This window comes from Anabas testudineus, chromosome 8 (assembly GCF_900324465.2).
Source record: "Anabas testudineus chromosome 8, fAnaTes1.2, whole genome shotgun sequence".
NCBI classification, from domain to species: domain Eukaryota; kingdom Metazoa; phylum Chordata; class Actinopteri; order Anabantiformes; family Anabantidae; genus Anabas; species Anabas testudineus.
The window spans coordinates 21,773,321-21,790,115 of NC_046617.1; the positions used below are offsets into that span (position 1 = coordinate 21,773,321).

General features: G+C 41.3%; 1 protein-coding gene across 1 annotated transcript; it reads left to right on the top strand.

The window, feature by feature from the left end:
- Positions 1-285: 285 nt before the first annotated feature.
- cdc27 (cell division cycle 27) lies at positions 286-15,603 on the top strand. The gene is made up of 20 exons (XM_026355723.1): positions 286-456; positions 4,219-4,294; positions 6,484-6,631; positions 6,752-6,877; positions 7,008-7,105; positions 7,190-7,335; positions 7,437-7,654; positions 8,205-8,304; positions 8,966-9,075; positions 9,154-9,253; positions 9,954-10,134; positions 10,773-10,945; positions 11,028-11,180; positions 11,292-11,372; positions 11,458-11,585; positions 11,673-11,790; positions 11,910-12,038; positions 12,446-12,520; positions 12,672-12,801; positions 15,299-15,603. Exons 1-20 carry the CDS (start codon positions 430-432, stop codon positions 15,388-15,390), a joined length of 2,409 nt encoding a protein of 802 aa, XP_026211508.1. The 5' UTR covers positions 286-429; the 3' UTR covers positions 15,391-15,603.
- The last annotated feature ends 1,192 nt before the right edge of the window (positions 15,604-16,795 follow it).

The following is a 16,795-nucleotide window of genomic DNA, read 5'->3' on the forward strand; positions in this document are numbered from 1 at the left end:
ATAGATAAAGTAACTGTAACTTAGCCTACTGACCTACCGACACTTACTGTTGCGGGTTTATTAGAGTAATCTGTATTAAAGCCACATGTTAACATCCCTAACGTAAATGGAATAAAACTAACTAAGCTAAGATTTATTTAATAAAACAGAGTGATACTTTTCTTGGATGCCACCAGGGGGCGACAGAACATTTGTCTTACTTTATATCAATTTTCACCAGCAGTGGGGAAAGACAGCTGCTTCGGCTCTTTCCGTGTGACAGTCGTTGCTTTCCGTACAAGTTTTCTGCCCTCGTCGGTATTGTTCGGTTGAGCTCGGGTGCTAACGGTCAGTGTATTCAAATCTTCGGCTGCAGCTGCTCCTGGAGACTGAAGTCAAGAAAGAGGGAAAACAGGCGACAGGAACAGATAGACGGAGTGTTGAAGCGGAATGACGGTGCTGCAGGAACCTGTCCAGGTAAAAACACACCGTCAGTTCGTTGTCACGAGTCGGAAGCAGGGCATTTATGACTCCCGTGCTGCCATCTCCTTCCCGGCCTCAGCCGCTGGTCAAGTCCGCGGTGTGACGACTCTTCCGCGTCCACAGGCCCCGCAGCCCGCCGCTGACTTCGCAGAGCCTGTTATTGGTGTTATTTGTATTAAAATATGATAATTACACGATCATTTAGGTCGAGTGGATATCTGGACCAAGAATTAACCTTAAATACAGTGTCCGTTCGGTAGCTAACGTCAGCCTGGTTCCAGTTCAAATCGTTAATACCAGACTCCTTTTGAAAATCAGTGATAATTAGGTTGTGTTGGTGACTGTCTAAATAAACAGGGTGGAAAACCTCTTGTGCCTTTCTTGGTTTCGTTCATCGCTTCGGCATAAGTACAGCCATGGAAATCTATTTCAGCTAAACGATAATCCAACATTAACTTTGCAAGGTAGTCATATTTTGGTCTCTGTCTTAAGTCGAAATGCACCAACACAACCAACAACACTTAAACTTTATTTTCTACTGAAACTAATGTTTCTAGTTGAGTTTTTGAAAGCTGACTGGATTTTTAGTTTCTCTTGGTGGTATGAATGTGCGTTTTCCTGATGACATGGAGTTTTGAATGTCGATTGTTGCTAATGCTGTCATGCTAACAGCAGAGTTGTGTTAGCCGGTTTGCACCGTGGCTAACATGTAGTGGGGCAGCTTCAGCCAGCAGAAATCCCACTTCAGTATTCACAAGTAAATATCATCTAGTCTTTCGGAATGTGGTTAACATCTGACCACAGACTTAAACCTGCACTAGGGTTGAAGCTAACAAAGAGCTGGTTGGCCTCTCGTGCTAACGCTAGCTAACGTTAGCTGGCTGCCGGTTAACGTAAGTAACATTAGCCTTTAGCTGGTTAGCTGCCCTTTCACAATTAAAGAGATTACATTCCGACTAACCGGCAATTTCCATCAGGATCACAGAGATCACAAACTCACTGCTAATATGCTAGTACATTAACAGTGAACTGTCATTACCATATTTATTGCAGTAATGAGATAACACGTTCTAAATTCCATGACGTTTGGTTAAAATTAACTCATTTATTTAACCACAATAAGGATTAATGAAAACCCGATGGACGCAGATTGATCTTTACTAATGCGTACTTTACTGACCAGCTGTTTGTAAACTCAGACTGTGCAGTTACCAGGTGATCCCAGGTAATCTCAGGTGACTATAGGTGGCCACTGACCAGGAGTTATCACAGATTTTGATTCTATGTGTGGTTGTGCTTACTCATACATTGTGACTGTAGGTAGTATCAATAGTACTTTTAATATGGGTGATAATAATACAAGTGTGTCCCAGTGCAGATATCTAAATTGACATGTTTTTGGCAGCTTATTTATTTAAAAAAACTGGACAATAACAAGTTCTTCTGACCTGGCCTGCTTGTACAACTGTCTGTGTTAGACTCTTCTCCATCACCATTTACCACAGCTGTCTCTTTCTGACCTTCTTCTGCTACAGCCCCCAGTTCAAGAAACAGAGTCTAGAAATTAACTTGGACTCACTAGCCAAGGAGGTTGGTAAATGGGAAACTTCATTGGGCAAACAGATTTTTTTACATTTTTACATATTTCCCACATACAACATTGCCTTTGTTGTTGCAGGATTTAAATAATATGATGAGCAGTGTTTCCTACACTGTTCAGTTAATCAGGTTCCTTATTTGCTGCTTAAAATGTTAAACAGCAGATGAGATCAGCTGTCATTAATGTTAATTAAATGATGACAGAACAGACATGTTTTTGTCTGCACATGTTTGTGAAGAAACAGGCAATATATAGCGCTATGCACACAAAGATTGACTATAGAGCAGGGAAGAGGTATAACTTTCTATCGTCTACAAAAACTCTTCAGAGTCACACATCTTCACTAGTAAAACCATTAGATGATTGGTTTCCAAATTTCCCAATTCAGTATACAAACCCCTAGTTTGTCCATAATGTCCAAGATGTTGATGCCTCAATTACATTTCAAGCCTTTTGTGGGTGGTTCTAATAATTGATACCAATGCACTATTCACTTTTTAGTTATAGGGTGTTTGATAGATGTGTCCTCAGATTAGATTTATTGCCATGGCTAGCTTCATTTCATGTTATAAATGGTAAGGAGGAGGTTGTCAGTGTCAGACAGCCTTAAATGTGTGTTGTGCTTGACACATGACGTCAGATGGTCTTGCTCTCTGTCTCTACTGTATGCTTTACTCTCTTGCCCTGAGAGTTGGTACCTAACTCTGTTAATCAGCTGTTAAAAATCATTAAAATCAGGTATAAATTAAAATTTAAAAGCCAGAATACAGCTTGGAAAATCTAGATTTCAAAGTACTGTAAAACATATTTGCTTTTAAATCCAGCTATTTCATGGAGCTACAATAGTAAAATTTATCTTAATGTACTAATGCATGTGCTATATTCTTCTTTATCTTGGTAGGTTTTGTAAAGGTAGGCTTACTGCTTATGTATATCACCACATCATACATTATTAGCCTGACAGTAGCTAACAGCAGACCAGTAGCGAATATTAATTACCTCTGTTCCAGTAAGACCCACTCTAGCTTCTCTCTTATTGGTTATTGTTCAGTGTTTTTTACATTTATGGTCATATGATTGTATAGATAAACTTGGACAAAAAGTGTCAGGCTTAAAAGCTGAGAAAGAAATCTGAACATCTGTAAGTGGGGAGGAGGAAAAGTATAATTTGATCTGATACATCATATAAATAAATATTAAATCAAAGTGCAGACTCCATCTCTCTTGTAAATATGAACTTCTGTCATCTGTGTTCTGACTTGGCATCCTTTGGATAAAATACCTCTGATATGGTTTAAGAGGCTGGAAAACACTGTTACACAATGGAACCCACTTTGCTTTAATATTTTCTTCTTGAATTAGCTGTTTTGCCTTGTACCTCACTTTGGATAAAAGCGCCAAATGACTAAATGTCAATGCGTAAGACTGTATTGGAACTGCAGAGAGTCGTGTGATGTTTGTTACTCTGAGAGTCTGCTTCGGTATTTTGATCAATTATTTTAGTGCTGTTTTGCTTGCATTCATCTTACGTATAGTAAGACGTACGTAAATCCAACGTACAGTTGTAATCGATATATACTTTTTTTGTATTCCCTTTATTTTGTATTTGTGTGGATCTTTTCTGGTTTTAACTCCTAGCCTACGCTGTAGATGTGCCTTCGGACCTTTTCTATTAATCTACTGGCTTAAATGTAGACACTGGTTAATGCACATTTAATAAAAATGCCAAAGATTGACCCAATAGTAATAATGATTTCTCCTCTGCCCTGGTCTGATTTTTGGAAGCATGGTTCACAGTTTTTAGCTGTAAGACGGAAAAGGCACTTCCCAACCCCCATTTTTCTTTCTCTCTGTCTCTTTCGCGTTAAAAAAAAAAAAGTAATACATCTTTTAATGCTACATCTCTGTGAGAGAGAGAGAGTGAGAGAGAGAGAGACAGCGACAGACAGTCACAGAGCTTATATTTACAGTGCAAACAGAGTTGATTTAAATTTTATTTTAATTTATGGCAGACTTGATGTCAAGCCAACTGTAACCTGGTTACTTAAGTGCATGTTAATGCACTGACTGTGAACTCTGACATCCAACCCACCCAATACACATCTCCTACTGTCACTTGGTCCTTAAACTAGTCTCTTTCTCACACTCTGTGGCAGGCTGCAGTGTGGCAGGCTCTGAACCACTACGCCTACCTGGATGCTGTCTTCCTCGCTGAAAGACTCTACGCTGAAGGTAACATCTGTGTGTCTGTCTGTCTGATAGTAAGATCAGAGGAGGCAATCTGTTGACTTTTCTGTTTACCTGTGTGTCTGTGCATTATATTGATACACAAGATGACTGAACCCTTTCTGTCAAAATAATTCCATAATCCAATGGCCAAGTGGACTGAAGTTGCATGTTGGACGTCGGTCCACTAACCCTTACCCCACTCTGGCCTCACTCACTCGAGTTCTCCTTTTACCTGGAGGGGAGACGCAGTCCTGGACGACAGTGCTTTGTAAAAAGACAAAACATTCTATGCTGCCCAAAATATCTCTGATCGACGTGTTGATATTCCATTATCTTATTGTTCAGTATCTTTGTGATAAGAGGTATATGTTACATGATTAATGTTGACACTAATCCAAGGCTTCCTCTTCATGTTTGCTCATGCTTGAGTTAATGTTATTGATGAAAGAACTTGAACTTGTGTTGAACTGAACCTGATGAATGAGATTTTAGTGAGAATGTGAATACTTTGCTTTGCCAAGTACACTGTCTGTGAAACACACTTTTCCACTAATCTTGAATAGATGAGAACAGCTAAAACAATAGTTGGTGGTTCGACTCTGGATTCCGCCCGATTCCTGGCCACGTCAGTCTCCTTGAACAAGACACTGAACCTCGGATTTTGTTGCTTTAATAGTGGGTGCCTGTCCACAAAAAATTCTCTAAGGGGATTAATAAAGTAAATTTACATTTTATTTTTATTATTACAACAAAGTTAGTGACATTTGCTATATATAAAGATATAAAAATAAGAATAAAGAATAAGAATTTGACTAAAACTAACAAAATTTTACAGGGAGCCAGTGGAGAGAAGCTAATGTAGAAGGAATATGATCTCTCTTGCTAATTTCAGTCAGAACTCTGGCTTTTGTATTATTAGGAGACTTTTTAAGGAGCTATTAAGACATCCAATTAATAGTGAATTAGCCAGTGACGTTTTACTCTGACCTACCGCACATAGGAGTACAGTGTGTAGCATAAGCGATTGCAATAGTGGGGCATTCATTCCTGTTTCAGAAACGTTTTGATGATGCATTATAAATGCTCATTTAAATTTAGCATATTTAACTATTAAATTGTTATGTCAAGAGGAAGAAGAAAAAGCATCATGAAACATATCAGCATTACTTGTTGGACTATTGTAATTTGCTATAAATAGCCCCAGTAACTGCTTAAAAAGCCTCTAGTTAATTGAAAATTCCAGATTTGAATTTATAACACTTCCCCTCACATATAAAGCACTTAATAATCAAGCTCCATCTTATCTTAAAGACCTCATAGTTCCATATTTTCTCAACAGAACTCTTTGTTCTCAGGCTGCAGGTTTACTTGTGGTTTCTAGAGTTTCCAGACCTGTCAAGCTCCTCTCCTGTGGAACCAGCTCCCAGTTGAGGTTCTGGAGGCAGACACCTTCTCTACATTTAAGACTAGACTTAAAATTTTACTTTTTTATGAAGCTCACAGTTAGATGGATCAGGTGATTGTGAACCATCTCTTAGTTCTGCTGCTAAAGGTCAGTTTGCTGGGGACCTCTACTGATACACTGAGCTCCTCTCCTCTCTCCTTTCTCCTATATCCATTCAAATTCTACCATTTCATGTCATTAACTTTGTGTCTTCTCTCTCCCGTAGTTGTGTTTCCTCCTCTCTATCTCCCTCTCTCCATTCTCCTCTGCAGGTATCCTCCTCCTTGGAGCTGTATTTCTCCAGAGTCCAGTTACTGGTCCTACCGACCTGTCCAGTGTTTTTGCTGCTTGTTGTTTTTTGTTGCCTGCTGTTCTTTTCTCTCTCCTCTTTCTACTCACTCCAAATGGTTGAGGTAGACGGCCGCCCACCCTGAGCCTGGTTCTGCTGGAGGTTTCTTCCTCTAAAGGGAGTTTTTCCTCTCCACTGTTGCCTAGTGCTTGCTCAAATGGGATTGTTGGGATTTCTATATAATTCTTTATACAATACTTTATAAGGTATTAAACACTGTAAAGTGCCTTGGGATGACTTTTGTTGTGATTTGGCACTATACAAATAAATTTTTTTTGATTTAAAACAAAACAAAAAAAAATCACACTGTCGACCCTGATTTATTGCGTCACCATGCAGCTGAAAAATACAGAGATGGGGGTTTCTGGCTTGACGTGTCTGTCTGTATGTCTCTCATAGTGAAATCAGAGGAGGCCCTCTACCTGCTGGCTACCTGTTACTACCGCTCAGGGAAGCCGTATAAAGCGTACCGTCTGCTTAAGGCTCACAGCTGTTCAACACCACAGGTTCGATTCCTGTTGGCCAAATGCTGCGTAGAGCTCAGCAAGTAAGAACACACAAACACAGAACTAGTGAACCTGGTTAAACAAACTTTTTCATAAGACTAAACACAATTTGTCCACAGCTGCTTTAAAGGATTTTCTCTCCCCCTTGTTCTGTCTCATAGGCTGGCTGAAGGAGAACAGGTTCTGATTGGTGGAGTACTGAACAAACAGAAGAGTCAAGATGACATCATCACAGAGTTTGGAGACTCGGCCTCCTTCACATTGTCATTACTGGGACACATTTACTGGTAAATGCCCAGTTTTTCCAGTCTGTTACTGGTAAAATTTCAGTTTACCCAGATTCTAATGTTAATGGTGACTCACCTGTGTCTCTCTCTCTCTGTCTGTCCCTCTGCACCTGTCTGTTTCTCTGAGCAGCAAGACAGATCGTGTTGCTAAAGGTGCTGACTGTTTCCAGAGGAGTTTAACTCTCAACCCGTTTCTGTGGTCACCTTTCCAGAACCTCTGTCACCTAGGTAGCACACATACACATCTGGCGAGTCTCACCTGTGCCCATCTGACCAAGTGATGTAAGTGAGTTTTATGGTCTGCCTTTTCAGGAGACAAACCAGATCCAGATCAGGTCTTCAGGTTGTCTTCTCTACAGAATTCCTCTATAGCTCCGCCCTCTCAATCGGTTAGCCCCGCTCAGAACCCCTCCCACCGCTTAGACACTGCCCTCATGGAGACGCCACAGGACACACTGGTAAGCATCCATCAAATCAGACCCTTGTGGTTATAATCAGACTATCAGGTTAAGTGGTCAGAGAAAGTAATCAGATTACTGAGATGTGTATTCCTCTTCAGGAGTTAAATCGTTTAAATCTGGAGTCAAATGGAAAGCTGACGTCTGATTTGTCAGTTTCCTACATTGACTCCTCCCTCATCTCCCCGGATACTGGCTCCATATTGGGTAACACAGTTTCCATGGCTTCAGCTGGCTCTTTATTGGCCAAACAGAACAAGCCCAAGAGTGGGCGGAGTTTACTGGGAGGACCTGCCACACTCAGCCCACTGACACCTAGGTGAGTGTTAGTTTGTCTGCATTGGTTAGTGTTTGGGTTTACCTGTGAAGGTGTTTGTTAGTTTACCTGGGCAGTTAAGTATGGATTTACAGGGTATGTTTACTGTCTAAGAAAATATTACTGTATTCTAAGTAAAAGTTCTACCCTAATGTATTCTTTACGTCGGTGAAGATTCTCAGTCGTCCTGGTTATCTGGAATTAATACTACAATTTATTCTTCTCATTATTTTAATCAACTGATTCTGAAAATAATGAGAAACACTATCACAACTGCTCTAAACTATTATTAAGAGTTGCCAACATACTGTAGATTTTGCGACAGCACAGCCTATTAGAGCTGTAACTTTATGACTGATCTTGTATGTACATTTCATTCTCACACACTCAGTTATGTCAGCCAGTATATGGAAAAGTGTGTGTGTGTGTGTGTGTGTGTGTGTGTGTGTGTGTGTGTGTGTGTGTGTGTGTGTGTGTGTGTGTGTGTGTGTGTGTGTGTGTGTGTGTGTGTGTGTGTGTGTGTGTGTGTGTGTGTGTGTTCACATGCATGTAGTTTTGGAATCCTCCCGCTGGAGCCCAGTCCTGGAGACCCCACGTATCTACAGAACTATTCAGCTACCATGGAAACGCAAACCACAGCACCCAGCAAGAAGGTACACACACACATTTACATTTAGTCATTTGGCAGTTGCTTTTTTCCAAAGCAACCTACTATAGTACAAAGAAGCAACTTACTGTACAAAGCAGTCACAAGAAAAAGTAATGTCACTGTTGTCACAGTTTTCTGAATCAATTGTTTAACTGTTAACGTATGAACTGTGATCTGATTGTCACCAAAGTCACAAATGTCAACAACCACCACAACAACCATTTCTAAGATGATTAAACACAAACAGTTCTGATCTTTCATGTCTTTATTGAACCCACCCATTAAACATACAGAGTGGTTGTGGGAATTGTAAGGGAAACAGTGTTTTAATAACTGGTTTAATATATTGGTATGAATGGCTCGCCTAATGCATGTTTTCCATCTCTGTCGTCAGCCAGAGCTGATTGCTCCCACTTTAGTTAATACTTTCTACTTTCTTATTCGGGCTGTGCCCGGCATATCTCAGAAGTCTCTCCACTAAAGATACATGCCAAGGCTATTTTTGACAAAGGTCATTGCAGGGTGAGATCGTAGTTCTGGTCCTTAAATCAATCAGACATGATGTTACCAGGTGATGATACAAAAAAGATCCTCTGGATGATTTTCTTCACTTTACAGTTTGTCTTATTACACATCTGTCTCTCTGTATCCTGCTTGTCTCTCAGTCCGTCTCCAGGATCAGCCAGTCTAAATCTGTCTTCAGTCAGAGTGGAAACAGCAGAGATGTTCTCCCAATCCCATTCAACCAATCACAGACCTCAGCACCTCACACCAGGTAACTTTACCAACCAATAGCATTTAACTGTCTTTGTGACTGCTTGTCTGTCTGATGATATGTCTCTCTCTCTCTCAGTGGCTCCCCTCAGGTCCTCAGTCCCAGTATGTCTGGTCCTCCAAACGTTCAGCCCAGAAGAAGCTCCAGATTGTTCACGAGTGCCAGCTCTACTGCCAAGGTACTGCACTGCTACATACTGTAGTAGCACTACATTAGTATTAATTTCGTAATACCATAGCAGTAATACTGCTATAGAACTACATTGGAACTGTAACCCCTATTTTCCAGTGGGTCCGGCAGAGTTGCATCAGCCGGAGCTGATTGCAGCCGCACAACCCTATGGGTCTATTTCTACTGAGCACGCTGCAGCTCTCCTATTCTCTCTGCTAAAAATATGCACTGAGTCTATTTTTCACAGATGTCACTTTTGGATGCCTCTGTAAAGGTTGAATCCAACAATCATGTTGTGCTTTCTTTCTACTCTTCTCTTCTGTGTCCTCTCTGCAGGACAAAACACTGTTTTGCAAAATAGAGGCTAGCTAGATGCAAAATAACTACGAGAGTGAACGGCTGAAAAAATTTGAGCTATGATGTTCATAATCACTTGACTGTAGACTTTAAAGGTAACAGCTCAACAAAATAGGAAGCCAACACAGAAACGGTAAACACAAACCTGTCAAAAAAGAAGTCCATTAACTACGTGAAAAACAAAGACAACTTTCAGACAAATCCAGAACTGTAAGAAGCCGCTTTGCTGTGTAGAGGACAGAACAAAACGGGGTCGCAGAATGCAACGCAGATGCTTCCAATGCAAAATAGGGGTAACATTGCTAATGTAATATTACAGTAATACAGAGTACCTGTCTGTGTCTCTGCAGGAGAACAGTAAGAAGCTGAAGATGAAGTTTCCCACAAAGATCCCCAACAGGAAAACCAAGTGTAAATCAGCCAAGACGACAAACAGCAGCAACCTGAACGAGAGTCTGGACATCCTGAGACTGGATCCCAGCCTGAGTCTACCTGACACAAAGTTGCCCCAGTATCAGAGAGCTGCTGCAGGTAAGACCGCCACAATTCTCCCAGTTCACTCCCAGTTACTAGCAGCAGTATCAACCAAGAGAAACTCAGGGGCTCCATGTTTTTTTTCCCAGATGACAGACAAGCTGATGTTAAGCAAATTAAACCATCTACTCTCTTATTAAATGCTTTTAGTGCTTTTTCTTTAATCATAAATGATTTTGAAGTATTTTCAACATTTAATAAAATATTTTATAGTATGGCCTCTTTATTAACATCTCACTCAAAAAAAAGGTTAGGGTTAGGAAGCTTAGGACAGTCGGGCATTCGCTGTTTGATGAATGTCAGATGGAGCAGTTGTCTAGCTTGTTAGCCTCACATCCGCCGCAGAGTCTTTCTCCTCAGGAAGGCGCCCAGGAGGATCTCTCCCTGGAGTAAACGCCTGTGTCGTTTCTGTGGTCTCACTGTTAACTGTAGTTTAGGATTAGGATTCACTCTGATGGGACTAGCTTCCTCCCACCCTGGTCAGCTAGTCCCATCCCAGTCATTTCCATCTTACATGAGACTTTGAAAACCAAGACAGTGCCACAGTACTCTCCAGCCCCTCATGTAAGCCCCACCAGACAAATGAATGGGTTGCGCCAAGGCGGCGTGTTCACATATGTGACTTCTGTGTTCAGACAGCGTAATGGCGTTGCTGCGGGAACTGGGCCGTGGTTACCAGGCGTTGTGTTCATACAACTGCAGAGATGCCATCAACATCCTGACCTCCCTCCCTCCCCAGCACTACAACACCGGCTGGGTCCTCACTCACATCGGCAGGGCCTACTTTGAACTGGCAGAGTACACACAGGTAACTCTCACCTGACACAAAGGTGTAATTCACACGTGTCACATAGGTAACTCACCAGGTGGTTTATGTGGTGTGTTTGTAGGCAGAACGTCTGTTCAGCGAGGTTCGCAGGATTGAATCCTACAGAGTTGAGGGAATGGAGATCTACTCCACGACACTGTGGCACCTGCAGAAAGACGTGGCCCTGTCTGCCCTGTCTAAAGACCTAACTGACATGGACAAGAACTGTCCTGAGGTGAGGCCACCTGTCCACACAATGTCAGAGAATAATTTGATACAAATTGTCATCTTTCTTCCTTTCTAACTGCCTGTATGCCTCTGACTCAAACCACCTGTCTGTCTGCAGGCCTGGTGTGTAGCAGGAAACTGTTTTAGTCTGCAGAGGGAGCATGACATTGCCATAAAATTCTTCCAGAGAGCCATTCAGGTGAGTTGCTGTTACCATGGTTATAAAAGACAGTCTGACGGTTACCTGACTAATGCCTCATCTGTCTCACCTCTCCGTCTGTCAGGTGGACCCAGGCTTTGCCTATGCCTACACTCTGCTGGGTCATGAGTTTGTGCTGACGGAGGAGTTGGACCGAGCGCTTGCCTGCTTCAGAAATGCCATCAGAGTCAACAACAGACACTACAACGCATGGTGTGTTACTATAGCAACCAGCTAACTTTGCAATAGTTAGACTGTTTGTTGATCAGTGATATACATATAGGTGTATTTTCTCCACAGGTATGGTCTGGGAATGATCTACTACAAACAAGAGAAGTTCAACTTGGCAGAAATTCACTTCAAAAAAGCTCTGAGCATTAATCCTCAGAGCTCCGTGCTGCTCTGTCACATTGGGGTGGTATGTTAGCAACATGCCTTCATTCATAACTATTGACCTGTTAGCAGCTAGTATCCTTCATTCATAACTACTGATCTGTTAGCATCTAGTATTCTTCATTCTTGTGTATGTGTTTGCAGGTGCAACATGCACTGAAAAAGTCTGATGCAGCTTTAGAGACTCTAAACAGAGCGATTGGCATCGACCCCAAAAACCCACTTTGCAAGTTTCACCGAGCCTCCATCCTGTTTGCCAGCGACAAGTACAAGGTAACTGATACTGTCTCATACTGATCATTATTGATGTACAGTCAACAGCACTGATTTGTACTGATCAATGTGTCCATAAGTAGTTCATAAGAGGTCACACCTTCTTTTTTCTTATTTTTAAACAACATATTGTAGCTCTGTACCAAACTCAGCTTCCATCCTCTTTACTTAATGTGACACAGCAGTTTAGCTCCCAGGTGTTTTGATGTAATGACCTCTAACCTGTGTCTGTCCTCCTCAGTATCAATCACCTGTTCCAAACTTGCTTTAAACCTCACAGTTACTTAGGTCTAGTCCTTTTTGTGGTGTTGAGACAGGGATTTTTACAGTTTGACTGACAGCCACAGTCAGTTACTGGAACAGAAGATTTTCAGGTTGTCTCTTTCTGTGACCTGTTTTGTCTGTAGGCAGCTTTGCAGGAGCTGGAGGAGCTGAAGCAGATTGTACCTAAAGAGTCTCTGGTGTATTTCCTGATAGGAAAGGTAACAGCAAACCGACACATTTATAATTGTTATTTTATACATAGCTAACGACAAGTTTGAGTATGTTACAGAAAGATTAAGAAAGCTAAGCTTGGCCACAAACACTAGGCTCACATATAAAAAAAACAAAAAAAAAAAAAACTGTTCACAGGTATATAAGAAGCTCGGCCAGACTCACCTGGCACTGATGAACTTCAGCTGGGCAATGGATCTGGATCCTAAAGGAGCAAACAACCAGATCAAAGAAGCTATTGACAAGAGATACCTGCCAGAAGACGAAGGTAAACAGTCTGATCAACAATTGATGAACTGTAGTACACGTCGTTGGGTAATGTGACTGGTTTGACTGGGCCTCAGACTAATATGTGTTTAGATAATCTGTTTATTATTTATTTGATTTTATTCTTCTGCTTATCTGCAGTCGACTCACAGTAGCAGCACGTCCAGCAGGGTTGTGCAGATGCTAAGATGTTCCCTGTGGCTCGATAAGATAGTCTGTCCTGTGTTTTCTGGTTGCCTGCATTTCCTGAATTCCTCTAATGGAAAGCCCCCAGAAGGATCCCGATTAAAATTAGTGGATCGCCTTCAACTAATTGTCTTTGATGGGAAGCAGCAGTAGCCCTACACCAAGCTTCTATAGTCTGAACTCCAAGACTGAACTGAAGACCAATTTATATAGAAAGTGTTTGTAAGATGCATTTCTTTAATGCAGATAAGTTTCAAGCACCAGATCAAACTACCACTTTTTTCACTGTTTTTGCTAATAGGTCTAATAGGTCACTTTAAAACTGTAACAGACTGAAGCTGTTAATACTGTAAGTAGGATTCTGTAAAACTACCTGTCTGTTCATTGCAAAACAGATGGCACAGTCAGCTCATTATCTGTCAGCATATCCAGACGCTGTCCCTCAGGTGCGTTCTCAATTACAAGATAATAACTTGATGTGATAAATCTGCAGTGGTTAAGGTTTTTTTTTTTAAACCCACTATTGCCCTCTTTTAGTCCAATTTTACCCAGTGTCCGTACCGACATACATTTAAAATGAATATTTCTTTACCAGTTACAAATCATTAGCCTCACAAAGTTAATATCCTAATAATAGCCTGGTCCTAGAGAGCCACAGTCCTGCTTGTTTTCCAACTGTTTCTGCTCCTTCCACTGCTCTCTAAGACCAGGGTTGTCTACCTCTGAGGTGGGCTAATGTTAGCCTGCTCGCACACAGAAACGCAGGAGACAACTGAAACATTGATAATTGTAGGAATAGATGGTTGACTTGAGTCTCACAGCTGTTTCACAGTCTATTCAGGCCATAAAACCATAGAACTCCTCTACAGCTCATCAACTCTACAGCTCCATCTTATCTCAGTTAAATCATTCAGGTCTACATTCCCTCCTGTCCACTGTGCTCGACCGGTGAACGTCTGGTGGTACCAGCACCACACAGTCGACACCAAGGAAAACTCTTCAGCTCAGTGATCCCACGATGGTGGAATGAGCTGCCAAACTCTGCACGCTCAGCCACCTCAATTGCAATATTTAAAAAAACTGCTGAAAACAGAACTCTTCCGCATCTTCCTTTGCACTTACAAAAACAAAAAACTGTTTTCTGCTCTTTTGTGCTCGCATCTCTTGAAACAATTTTTTGATAGCACTTTGCTTTAATATGGTTTCTCCTTGACTTAGATTTTGTTTGCTTGCCTTGTTTCTCACTTGTAAGTCGCTTTGGATAAAAGCATCTGCTAAATGAATAAATGTAAATGTAACCACATAGAAGTTGCCAGCAGACAGCGGCAGCAAGTTGTGTCCACTCAAGGGGAAGTTGTTTTTTACTGACCACATCTCCTCTTTCTCAAGGTTATGCAGAATTGCACTTTTAAACATCAGAAGGGTTAGACCCTACCTCCGGACTATACAATACAACTCATTGTGCAGGATCTGGTCATATCTCAGCTTGACTGCTGCAGTGTCTTACTGACAGCGTTACCAGCTGCGCCATCAAAAAGATTATCCAAAACGCAGCAGCACGTCTCATTTTTGATCAGTAAAAAAGACACGTTAAACCACTTTTTAGATCTCTGTTTTGGCTTCCTGTAGCTGCTGCATCAGGTTTGAAACCCTGATCCTTACCTACAAAGTTGGTCCCCTCACCTTCAGCAACCTCTGCACTTTCAGCAGCCTCACTCCCAGTATTCAAAATTCTGCTGAACACAGAACTCTGCAGTTTCTCTGCACGTAGATCTTCTTATAAAAAAAATCCTATCCATCCCATCTTGCACATTCCCTCGATTTTCGATTTTATATTTTGCCTTGTATCTTATGTCTCTTAGATGCTTTGGATCTCAACATAACATTCATCATCTCAAAATAATTGTTTTCCATAGAGACCTTTAATAGTTATTACAGCCGACCTGAGTGAACATAAAACAGTTTTTCCCTTGACAGCACCTTCAGACCATTACAGAGTCAGCCATGATATATCCATGATAAGGTTACTAATCACTTGTTAAGTTAATGGTAGCTAATGGTGCCTGTACCCCCACAGTGTGAAAATCTGTGTGGGCTTCAGGTCCAAAGTTGGTTAGTGACTAATTGTGGGAAACTGAGTCCATGTGGCTGTGAAAGTGCCGACATCTGCTGAAGTATCTCTTATTTTACTTTGTATAGAAAATATCCACGAACATGACTCACCTGTCTCTTTTTGTCTTTCTCCACCTGGGCCCCCCCTCCCAACACACATGCACATACACACACGACCTGTCTGTCTCTTTCCACTTTAGGGGCAGAGCTTGATGACAGCCAGGACAGCAGTATCATGACGGACGCTGATGACACACAGCTCCACACAGCCGAGAGTGATGATGTTCTTTAACCCTGCTTTCTGTAACCACGCCCCCTGCTGATTGGCTGGAGTGCTGTTGCTAGACAACATTCTCCCAGCCCTCATCCCTGTCCTTGGATTGGTTAAAACAGACTGCTGGCCTGAAGCCCATCCGCTTTCCCTCCTCTTCCTCGTATGACATCACAGCTGTTTTTTATGTTCTTTTTATTGTTGTTATGGAAACAAATCAATAAAAACATGTAAACCCCGCCCACCTACCTGTCCAATTTCTGCTTACCAGCCATTCACAGCAGCTATTCAGGTGAAGAGTGATGTTATCTCAGTTCCTGAACAGGTGAAAACACACTCACAGACCCTAGTGCATGATGGGATTGAACAATTATTTCAATGTTTTAGACCAATAGGTGGCGTTAGTTGAAAGTTAGTCAGTTTAGTTGGGCGTTAGCCAGGTTGTGTGGGGTGTAGCAGATGGTAGAAGACCGTGACAGAGCGGGCTGGCCAGAGCATAGTGGATTGATTTTGAGTCTGTTGCCAACTTTGGTTTAGGCTTTGTATTTAACAGGTTAAACGTTGACTCCAACTATAAGAGAATAATGTTTGTCTTTCTTTACTGTCCTCAGAGCTTAACTGACTGATGCTTAAGCTGCAGCTGGAGATAGTGAAAATTCACAAATATGTTAGATTTAAGCTTTGTTATTGTTGACTCTTATTTCCATGATCTCTGTTATAAAAAGACATCTCCAGTTGCAGATGTTTCAAGTCATTTCCTGAAGAAACAGATTTTCACAAAAACTTTATTTCATCATTACTGTAAAACCAGTAAATCTCTTCTTCAGTTCTCAGATTAAACTGGTTCTCATCAAGTTTTACAACGAACAAAATTAAATAATCTGTTTTAAACGTTCAAAGGTAAAGATATAGTCACATAAGGTTGGTGTTTTGTATGAAATGTAATTGTGAGGGATACCAGGAGTGATTCTATTCCACATTCTTTTTGTTCAGGGAATCTGTTTCAGTCTCATAAAAGCTGAGTTTACAAACTCGCTGTGGATTTTAAGTAATTAATCTTTTTTTCTGTGAAAATCTGTTTATTTCTTATTTTCCTCCATTGTCCATTTCTGACACTAAAATGCCCATTGTACTTGCTTTCAGAGGTGGACAGGGGTCAGTATGAACATTCTGATTTGTCTATAGTGATGCGGGATTCTGAGTACTGGTGGTTTTCCCGGCAGCTGATTATTTAGTTTACGTCGCTCATCTTTGTCAAACCAAAGTAATAAACAGTACATGCTACTTTGGCTAACATGCAGGCAGAAATAGACAGGTGAGAGGCAGGCGGTGTAATCTGCGTTTTATAGGAAAACCTGAAGCAGTTAGGGGTGCTCAGCCTACATTGTTTTTCTCCTCTCTTTGAGAACTTGACTGGGCTCACTGC

Excerpts from the sequence above, each read along its gene's own strand:
- cdc27 (XM_026355723.1), top strand. The coding sequence starts at position 430 with ATGACGGTGCTGCAGGAACCTGTCCAG. Across the intron at positions 7,655-8,204 it reads CTCAGCCCACTGACACCTAG|TTTTGGAATCCTCCCGCTGG; the intron begins GTGAGTGTTAGT and ends ACATGCATGTAG. Across the intron at positions 9,254-9,953 it reads GTGCCAGCTCTACTGCCAAG|GAGAACAGTAAGAAGCTGAA; the intron begins GTACTGCACTGC and ends GTGTCTCTGCAG.